Genomic DNA, 10,370 nt, shown 5'->3' on the forward strand with positions numbered 1-10,370 from the left:
CTACCGTGCGCCTGGCGGAAGCTTGCCGTCACTTCCGTCACGCGTAGAGCGCTTGCGCCGAGGGGACGGCTGCGCTTTCTCTCGGACGGCTGCACGGCTGTGGATTGGTTGCGTGGGTTCGCCGGCGGGAGGACGCGCTGCGCTGCGTTGCTCCTCCCTCCGCAGCGCCAGGTCTCGATTGAGCGAGTGAGCGAGCCGAGCCGGCGTTTTGGCAGAGTGAAGGCAGCCGCAGCGCGCTACCGAACCTGACCACTGATTCTGTCGCTGTCGCCGCCGCCGCCCTGCGCGCCGTGACGCGCGACCCCAGAGCCCGACACCTTTTGGCCTGGCCCGCGCGCCCCTGGCCCGGCCCGGGCGGCGCGACGGGAGGATGAGCGGCGGGCGGCGAAAGGAGGAGCCGCCTCAGCCGCAGCTGGCCAACGGGGCCCTTAAAGTCTCTGTCTGGAGCAAGGTGCTGCGGAGCGACGCGGCCTGGGAGGACAAGGTGCGGTGGGACCTGGCGAGGGCGCAGGTTCGAGGAGCCGGCTGGGACTCGGGGACGAATGGACAGGCCCGAGCCTGCCCCTGCCCGCTCTGGGCGCGGCCGAGTGTTTGGCGTGGGGAGGTGGGTGGGGTGCGGGTGGCACAAAGGTGTCGGGGCGAACTTGGCGGGCCCGGTGGGCCTGACAGCCGGGCTCGGGGCTCACCGCGGAGTGGCCTAAGCGTGAAGCCGCCTGGGTCACGCGGGAAGCAGCGAGGAGGGGGCACAGGAGTTGCCACCCGCGGGCAGGGCGTGTGCCTGAACGGCGAGAGTGAGCTGAATTCGACCTCCGCCTTTTACTGCCAGTAGGATCTTCAGTAAGTGACTTATCTTTTCCGAATTAACTGCTTAATACGGTCGTTAGCACGAACGGTATCGGTAACAGTCTTCCAGTGAAGACTCTGCCGGGTGCTCTCTCCACGCATTATCTCGCTCAGTTCTCAGAACAGCTCTGAAGTGGGGTACCGTGGTGCAGGAAAGCGTTGAGCACGTGATGAGGCTCACTAAAGGTGAGCTGCCATTGCTTTTTTATTGGATGAGAAATACCAAATGCCTTAATAATTGCGAGAGAGGGGAGACTGAGACCACCTCTCAGAGGTGTGTGAGAGAGGGAGGGAGAGAGGGGGAAACCACCAAATGTTTGTGAGAAACGGTTGGGGCTTCAAGATGTTTTCACTGGTCACACAATTTCAGAAGATCTGGGTGTAGGCACTCCCCAACGCTGCTTCGTGATCTGGAAGGGACCAACACAGCTTGATTCCAGTTGGCCTGAAAAGAATGTTATTATTTGCAGTTTTCCCCTTGTTTTTCTGGACTGATGAAGTGGGTTCTCCTTCCTGGAGTTCCTTTAAGGGGGGGTGGGGGGAATGGGAGGTACTTCCTGAAGGTGCCCTTGTCCTGCCCCCAGCCCTGCCCAGTTCTTGTAAAACCTTTCTGATCTGCTGTGTCATTTCTTTCTTTCGTTCTTGTACAAGGACTGGTTTCTGCAATCTGGGGCAGGTCAGAAACCTGAGTCTTCAATGTCCTTGTATGAAAATCAGATATGCTGGGACCAGCCTTCAGCACTTCTGTTTCTAATTCCTTTCTTCTTTGTGACTTACTCCAAGTTCAGGGTGCAGGAAGATGGTGCTGAGTAGGTTAATAGCCCTTCTGCCTATGGATAGTCTGTCTAGATCTCTCCTCTGAGGGTCGGACAAGAGTGTTCTGTGGCCAGTAGCACAGTTACTATCACAGCCATTTCACACAAGCCATTTCATTTTTGAAGCTTCTAAAAAAAAGTAAATAATTTTTCTAAAATTTTTACTTAGCACACAGGCCCGGAAGTCATCACTTAAGAGAACTAAGTATATCGTTTTTTGTTTTTAAAGCATGTTTTAGTATAAGAGGTGGAGATAAGAAAATTACATACTATTGCTCTTGGAGAAATTTCTCTGGAAGATGTGTTTATGGCAGAAAGCTTTTTTATTCCTCACCTATTACAGAGGCTTGCATGTGGCACCCACTGCAGATAATGCATGCATTCTCTTTCTTTCTACAGGATGAATTTTTAGATGTGATCTACTGGTTCCGACAGATCATTGCTGTGGTCCTAGGTGTCATTTGGGGAGTCTTACCATTGCGGGGTTTCTTGGGAATAGCAGGGTAAGTCTTGGGTATGTTCCATTTTCATGATATCATTTCAAATAGAGATTTTTGTTTCCTTTTTATGGAAAAGGCCATTGCTAAGTTGGAGGATATATATAGATAAAATAAGTATATATGTATGTATGTTATATATCTCTCTCTATATGTAGGGTTTTTGTTTTTTTTTTTAAAGATGACTGTGTGTGTATGTGTGAGAGAAGTTACAAAGGCAAAAAAGTAGCCCCATGATGGCACTCCTGGGTCTGGTGCAGCACTCCTCAGTTCAGCAGGCCTCGGAGCATCTTAGCTTAGACATGTTATCTTTCCAGACACTGGACTGGGCCAGTCTATTCATTCGTGGGTCCAAAGGGATCTCATGCAAGAGGCTACTGCATTGCCTGTTGGTGGCAGGCATCTAGTTCTGGCATGACCTTTGTTCCAGTGGAAATTTGGAAAGTAGAGGAACTTCTGTACTTGGTGACCACTCCCTTATGACTGGCACTGTGCTAGATGTCTTGGATCTTGGCTTTGACAAGTTATTTCAGATCCCTACTTTTTAAAGATTTTTTTTTTTTTTTTTTTTTTGACAGAGATACAGTGAGAGAGGGAACACAAGCAGGGGGAGTTGGAGAGGGAGAAGCAGGCTTCCTGCTGAGCAGGGAGCCCGATGCGGGGCTCGATCCCAGGACCCTGGGACCATGACCTGAGCCGAAGGCAGATGCTTAACGACTGAGCCACCCAGGCGCCCCCAGATCCCTACTTTTTAAAAGCAATGAGAAAGTAGAAGGTTGGGCCCTCCACTTTTTACTGTGTTTCCATGGCCAGTGGCAGCACAGCTGACACTTACCCCTGGTCTTGGCTCAGCTTGTTAACAAGCAACTGAAAGTGATGAGTCCACATGCCTACCAGACTGAATTAAAAGGATGTGTAGGGGGTGCCTGGGTGGCTCAGTCGGTTAAGCGACTGCCTTCGGCTCAGGTCATGATCCCAGGGTCCTGGGATCAAGTCCCACATCGGGCTCCCTGCTCTGCGGGGAGCCTGCTTCTCCTCCTCCCCCTCCCCCTGCTGGTGTTCCCTCTCTCACTGTGTCTCTCTCTGTCAAATAAATAAATAAAATCTTTAAAAAAAAAAAAAAGGATGTGTAGGAGGGCCACCTGGCTGGCTCAGTCGTTAAGCATCTGCCTTAGGCTCAGGTCATGATCCCAGGGTCCTGGGATCGAGCCCTACATCGGGCTCCCTGCGCCGCAGGAAGCCGGCTTCTCCCTCTCCCACTCCCCCTGCTTGTGTTCCCTCTCTCACTGTCTCTCTCGTCAAATAAATAAAATCTTTAAAAAAAAAAAAAAAAAAAAGGATGTGTAGGAGTTGTCTCAAGATAGGAATTGTGGGTAAGCTACAGTGGGAAATGGACAGGCAAGCTTGTGAGTTTTTTTTTTTTTTCCCCACACAGGAACTGTGATCCTTAACCATGGAACATCACATTGGTTGTTTTAGGGGTGATCACATCTCTTATTCCCTCACTCTAGGGTGAAAAGGGTGAAATAGATTTCAAATTCATTTGAGTTCCTTATTTTCTCAGAAGATAACCCAAAAGGAATGTACAGTCTCCTCTTCTAACTAAAAAGTTTTTGATTTATGATACTGAGCAAAACATTTGTCTAAGGAAAGGAGTTATGTTATGCTCTGCCTAACCTTGCTGGAGTGGACATGTGATGAGTTCTGAGTGATGGTGAGGAGACACAGGACCTGGGGTTCATAGGTCTTCCCTAGTTGGAGGAAGTGTATAGATACTCTTCAGAATGTTGGTCATCCCATTTGAGCTTTCTGTGAAAGAAAAGGCAGATAAGAGGAAAGGTCAGAGAAAGGGGGAAGGCAGTCTAAAGACAAGAGGGAGTCTCTCATCTTCCCAAGGCCACTTTTCTAGGAGAGAAGAACACTGGTTCAGACCCCTTGCCCCCATCTCATCTTGCAGGATTCCTAAGAGAGTTCTCTGAAGTCACCCAATCTAGGAATAATATAACAAAGACCAGAGTTAGTTTAGTATCCTTCCCACTGTGGCAGATGAGTTAAGCTGCTTAGAGATCTCTTTTTTCTTTTTTTCTTTTAACTGTAAAAAGCTCTGGATTGGGCGCCTGGGTGGCTCAGTCGGTTGAGCGACTGCCTTCGGCTCAGGTCATGATCCTGGAGTCCCGGGATCGAGTCCCGCATCGGGCTCCCTGCTCAGCAGGGAGTCTGCTTCTCCTTCTGACCCTTCCCCGTCTCATGCTCTCTCTCTCTCTCAAATAAATAAATAAAAGCTTTAAAAAAAAAAAAAAAAAAAAAGCTCTGGATTCAAGTTCCAGCTCTGCCACCTTCAAGCTACATAATTTTGGGCTCATCTCTCTGAGCTTCCATTCTCTCATCATTAAAAGGGGGGACTAAAAGTGCCCTCCTCATAAGATGGATGTGTGAACTAAATAATGCAAATAAATTCCTAAATGTAGTGCTTAGTACATCATGTTGCACTCCACAAATGGTTCACTGCAGTCATATGATTAGCTTTACAAAGAGTGCTAAAAATGGCTATTGAGAAAACAGGAAAGGAGGTATTTGGGAGTGAATTCGCTTTGGAGTGGCTCACCCATAGTGCTGCGTTCTCAGGACTGCCTGTTTCCTGGGGTTCGGTCCCATGCTGTCCTGCCAGAGCCAGTTTCTCTCACTCCAAACAAATCCCTTCCTCCTTTGATTGGCACCTTTTCCCTTGCTCTTGGAAAGGGCCCAAGGACATTGATTTTTCCACACACACTCCCTCTCTTCCATCTGCCTGACCCAGTTGCCTGGGCTTAGGGCAGGACTGCTCTGGTGCTCCATTCTGGTGACCCTCTTCTCTCCACTTTGTGCCTTAACTACCCTCTGTCTGGGCTCCACCTTGGCTTCTCTTAATTTCTGGTGTGGCGACAGTGAGGGCATATTCAGATAAAACCATTTTCTCCGTTCTCATTATTTATAGTTTGCCTGAGAACTGAGTGGTGGTTCTGCTCTGCAGAGGTTTTGCGTCATCCCTTCTTGCCTTTCTGTCTCTCATAGAGCCTGGCATAATGATTAATAGGTGTTCAGTGAATGCTTGTTAAAATTTTTTAAAACCTGAAATGAATTCCCATCGATCCTTGAAAGCAGGGTCATACCTTACTGTTGTCATGTAGCCTCCCAGCCCTGAAATCAGAGTATTTGTTAGAGGTTCATTACTTTGTTAAAATTCTGAATTTTTAGGGGCGCCTGGGTGACTCAGTTGGTTAAGCGACTGCCTTCGGCTCGGGTCATGATCCTGGAGTCCCTGGATCGAGTCCCGCATCGGGCTCTCTGATCGGCAGGGAGCCTGCTTCTCCCTCTCACTCTCCCCCCTTTCATGTGCTCTCTCTCTCTCTCATTCTCTCTGTCTCAAATAAATAAATAAAATCTTTAAAAAAAAAAAATTCTGAATTTTTAGGATAGAGTTTTAAAAAGTGCATTGGAGAGTCTTTGTAAGGTTTTTTCCCTCAGCCCCAATCCACGTTCATTTCTTTGTCTATACATCTGTGTAATTCTCTCCCCCGTTTACAATACAGGATTTATGCCCGTTTTTTTTTTTTTTTAAAGATTTTTTTTTTTTATTTGATAGACAGCGAGAGAGGGAGCACAAGGAGGGGGAGTGGCAGAGGGAGAAGCAGGCTTCCTGCGGTGCACGGAGCCGATGCGGGGCTCGATCCCAGGACCCTGGGATCATGACCTGAGCTGAAGGCAGATGCTTAACGACTGAGCCACCCAGGCGCCCCTGGATGTATACCCATCTTTAAAGCTCAGTTTGAGCTCCTCCAGTCCTTTCCTGAGCCCTCCCCCTTGACCACCAGACGTTTAAAGGCCTTTGTTTCTGTGACTTCACTTGCTACTTAGTGTGTGACCCTTGGAAGGCAGGGGCCCAGTTAGCTCTTTTCTCTCTGTCATCCCTTATTTCCTCACATTTCCCTATATCATATCACTAAGCAACCACTTTCATAGCCAGAGACTCACAATGAGTCTCAGCCATTCTCCAGCCCTAGCTTATTAGCTGAATCCCAGAGTAATATTTCTGAGTCCTGCTAGTAATCTCTGTCTGGAACCACTAACAGCCTGTCCAAAATGAATCTCCATGGGGCACCTGGGTGGCCCAGTTGGTTGAGCGCCCGGCTCTGGATTTCAGCTCAGGTCATGATCTCAGGGTCCTCGGATTAAGCCCCGCATTGGGCTCTGTGCTCAGCGGGCAGTCTGCTTGAGGATTCTGTCTCCTTCTTCTGCCCTTCCTCCCGCTCACGCATGCGTGCTCTCTCTAAAATACATAAATCAGTCTTTCAAAAACAAAACAAAATGAAACTCCTGACAGAGGCAGCCAGATTGGCTAGGTCCCAAGATTTCTGGCAGAAGATAAGGATGTGGCTACAACATGACCAAGCCAAGGACTGTATTTTGTGTGAAATCCAAGAAAAACCTGCTCTTCCTGGCTCCCTGCCTGTTACTGGAACCATTATACTCCCAGACCCTTAGGCTTGAAGACTTTGAGTCTCTTACCTCCCCATTCAGCCATTTTCCCAGTCCCTGTCCTCAAGCTTTATTTCTGCTCGTGTCATAAAACATGGTACAAGTCTAAACCAGTCTCCCAGCTCCTGTTCCCCCAACTCATGAGAAAGCCTATACTTTCCTCACAAACTAGACTTCTGGGATGCCTAGCTGGCTCAGCCAGTAGAGCATGCGACTCTTGATCTCAGGGTTATGGGTTTGAGCCCCTGGTTGGGTATAGAGATTACTTAAAAATAAAATCTTTAAAACAAAAACAAAAAAACTAGACTTCTGACGTATGTATACTCTGTCTCATGCTCAAACAGCCCCAGGGTCTGCGCCCTACCCCTTATACTGATGGACACTCCTCAGCATCATCATACTGCCCTGCCCCACACCAGCCTACACTTCATCCATTACGAGGAACTAGTTCTTTGCATTTTCCCCACCCCAGCCTTCAGGAGCAATGTGGCCTAAAACATATAGTCCCCCATTAAATTAGATGCTGTAACTTGGAAGATCATAAAGTGTTGATCACTTTACAAAAATTTCTACATGATGACTGTACCAAGAGATAAGTAGATCAGGGTGATAACATTACACTTCACTGCATTCTAAATGCTTCATTAGTTAAATAATACAGTATGGGGGATCAAAGACCTTCCTGGAGGTGCTCACGAACCTGTTTCAGTTCCATGCTCACGGCTGTTTTTGGCCTCCTAATAGATAGCTGAGGTAGAGCAGGAACTGTCAGTGTTCACCTCTGCATCAAGTGCAGTAGCAGACAGTGGATATCTGGAAATTGTCTCCCATTGGGAATGAATGCAGGAGCTGCTTTAGTACGCTTGCTTGTTCCACTAGGCCATGAAGCAGCAGCCTGACATGTATTTGTCCCATGGCCACCCCACCCCAGCTGGAGCTACTTGGAGGCCCATGTCAGGTACTAGTCCTGGTTTGGGATGGTTTGGCTACTATTCTCTCTTACTCTGAGAGAGCTCGGAGAACTTTTGTGTGCTTTTAAATTTTTTAAAAAAATTTTTGCTGGGCATCTAAATAAAAGTTGCTTTTTATGCCTCTAGCTCAACCACTGGGCAGTTCCATTGAGGGTCTAGGTCCATGTATTATTTTTCACTTGCCCCCATAATACAAATACTTAACTGTGCAACAGTGAGTGTCCTGGTAGGGCTGGACTGTGATAGTGGAGTTCTAAGTCTTCTGAGCTCATAGTTTGTGTTTGGTGCTTGTCCTCCCTCCAGATTCTGCCTGATCAATGCAGGAGTCCTGTATCTCTACTTCAGCAACTACCTACAGATAGATGAGGAAGAATATGGCGGCACATGGGAGCTCACAAAAGAAGGGTTTATGACATCTTTTGCCTTGTTCATGGTATGTATAGCTGATAGTTATATAGTAAATCCTGTTGTTTCTCAAGGGGAGCACACTGATTGGGTTACACTTTGTGATTGGGGTGGACCATTTTCCAAAAGGCTCCAGGGATTGGAGGGCATTTCCTCCATCAGTCCAGTTGTCACAAAAGATGTGGTGTGATACACTGTAGTCTCCCTGTTGGTCTACACACCCAGGGCCTGTCATCAGCTTCTACATCTGATTCTCAAATGTGGTTGCATAGTAGAAACTAGGAAACATTTACAAATACGTTTATGGCATTCATAATAGCTGGAAAAGCGCAAACAACCATCACCTGGTCAGTAGATAAATAAAATGTTGTATATCCATATGGTATTCGACCATAAAAAGGAATAAAGTACTGGTAGGGGCTACAACTTTGATGAATTTTGAAAACGTTATGCTGAGTGAAAGAAGCCATACACAAAACATGTTACGTGATTCCATTTATGTAAAATGTCCAGAATAGGCAAATCCACACAGATAAAAAAGTAGATGAGTGGTTGCCAGTGACCGGGGGGAGGGGGGAGACAGACAGAGAAATGCGAAGAAACTGAGGATGATGAAAATGTTCCAGAATCAGTGTGATCTTTGCACAACTCTGTGAATATACTAAAAACCTCTGTATTGTATATATATATATATTTTTTCTATTAAATACTTTAAAAGGTGAACTTTATGAAATATGAATCATATCTCAAAATTAATTTTTTTAAAAAATTGTAGACTCTGGCCCAAATCAGTAAAATCAAAATCCCTGGGCGGGGGTGCCTGGGCATACATATGTATTAAAGGTCCCAGGAGATTGCAGTGAATAACCAGTTTTGAGAACCTCTGCTTTATTTGATATGAAGCTGACAGGGTATGGTGGTGGTTTGTTTTTCACATTTGTTGCTAATCCTAACCCTTTACCTGTATCATTTCCACATCTATAACTCCACTCCCTGGTGCTCCAGTTGCTTTTTGGTTGAGAGGGAAGCTTGTCCGTGGTCTCTTTGGTAGCACTGTGGGTGATCCTGGGCTCTGTCAGAGACAGCTTCATTTCAGTGAACTTATTTAGGCCTCCCAGCTGATTGCATTGAATAACCCCTGGGAAGCCCACTGTGCACACATTCTTTGACATTTTTGTTTTGTGGAATAGGTGCCTGTGTTGACCCAGGTGACCTACGACCATTGCTTATCTCCTCTCTAGGTCATTTGGATCATTTTTTACACTGCCATCCACTATGACTGATGGTGTACAGACCCCACCTACTCTCTGTCCGGTCCAAAGGACCCTCGTAGTTAGAGCACAGAAACATGATTGTAGGGGCACCCCAGCCACGTGGAACCTGGAAGACCCATGTTTCCTGGACCAAGAATCATTGTGTTGGGCATCAGTGTTTTCTGCAAGGGTTGTGATCTGAAACTTTTTAAAGAACCATCCGCCTTTTGGGGAAGCATTTCTGAATTGTCCATCACCAACCATTCCTTCTTGGATATCATCATGAAACACCTGTTTGCTGATCGGAGCTGTCATTTAATTTGATGCACCTCTGGATCCGGATGAAACATTAAATTGTCTTCCTCACTTCTCCATCAGGTGTACAGTTTTTAAACTATCAGTGGCATTTCAAGTCTTCTGAAAACAGAGTGGCAGTATGTGCGTGGTCCATAGCACAGTACAAGCAGCATCTAATAAGTTTTCCTTGTAGAACGTTTTCGGGTACTTGAATAAATCAAATCTTTAATTGAGAACCTGTTGATGATACCTATTAAAGCCTTTCCCACATCACCTCTAGCCTCAGAACCCTACCCTCCATCCTCATCCCTCTTCCTCCTCTCCCTGCTCCTGTAGTAGCTCCAGCCAGGCCTGTCTTCCTTAATGGGCAGCAGGGAAATCAAGGGCTAGAATTGGTGTAGGCTGTGGCCTTGGCTTTGTGGAGAGAGGCTTACTGACTTCTGATGCCCCTGCCCGGTGCTGAGAGACGTGACTGACCACCGCAGTGTGCTAGACCCAGAAGGTGCCATTTTGTGTTTGGCCACAAGATAGCAAGGCCACTGTAGCCAGGAAAGCTTAGGCAGATTCAAATGATAAGCCACAAAATGAAATAGAGATCTTGGAGCTAGGACTGTCCAGAGAAGAGGTTTGATGGGGCTGTTTGAGACCTGGACTGTCAGAGGTCCCCTTTGCTCTGGGGGGCCAGGTGGAGGCTGGACATTCCGGTTCTGTTGCTGTGGGAAGACATCCATCCCTTTGCTTTCCTGTCTTCTAGGCCACAGTCCTACCTTCTGA

At 47.2% G+C, this 10,370-nt stretch overlaps 1 protein-coding gene across 3 annotated transcripts; it reads left to right on the forward strand.

Moving 5' to 3' along the window:
• Positions 1–80: 80 nt before the first annotated feature.
• On the forward strand, positions 81–9,832 carry LOC110579696 (respirasome Complex Assembly Factor 1). 3 transcript variants are annotated; one of them, XM_021689345.1, is made up of 4 exons: positions 81–484; positions 2,058–2,161; positions 7,945–8,074; positions 9,288–9,832. In XM_021689345.1, the coding sequence occupies exons 1-4, from the start codon at positions 371–373 to the stop codon at positions 9,327–9,329; spliced, it is 390 nt and encodes a 129-aa protein (XP_021545020.1). In that variant the 5' UTR covers positions 81–370; the 3' UTR covers positions 9,330–9,832. The 3 variants fall into 3 exon arrangements, with proteins under 3 accessions (XP_021545020.1, XP_044775004.1, XP_021545021.1); XM_044919069.1 differs by having other exon boundaries at positions 118–484; positions 7,945–8,096; positions 9,282–9,416; XM_021689346.1 differs by lacking the exon at positions 7,945–8,074 and having other exon boundaries at positions 118–484.
• Positions 9,833–10,370: the final 538 nt, after the last annotated feature.

The sequence above is a fragment of the Neomonachus schauinslandi genome, chromosome 10, assembly GCF_002201575.2.
Source record: "Neomonachus schauinslandi chromosome 10, ASM220157v2, whole genome shotgun sequence".
Taxonomy (NCBI): Eukaryota; Metazoa; Chordata; class Mammalia; order Carnivora; family Phocidae; genus Neomonachus; species Neomonachus schauinslandi.

What these genes read in the sequence shown, in the direction of transcription:
- LOC110579696 (XM_021689346.1), top strand. Translation starts at nt 371, where the DNA reads ATGAGCGGCGGGCGGCGAAAGGAGGAGCCGCCTCAGCCGCAGCTGGCC. An exon ending in ACGCGGCCTGGGAGGACAAG is followed by an intron (nt 485 to 2,057) that starts GTGCGGTGGGAC and finishes TTCTTTCTACAG; the next exon opens with GATGAATTTTTAGATGTGAT. An exon ending in GGTTTCTTGGGAATAGCAGG is followed by an intron (nt 2,162 to 9,287) that starts GTAAGTCTTGGG and finishes TCTCCTCTCTAG; the next exon opens with GTCATTTGGATCATTTTTTA.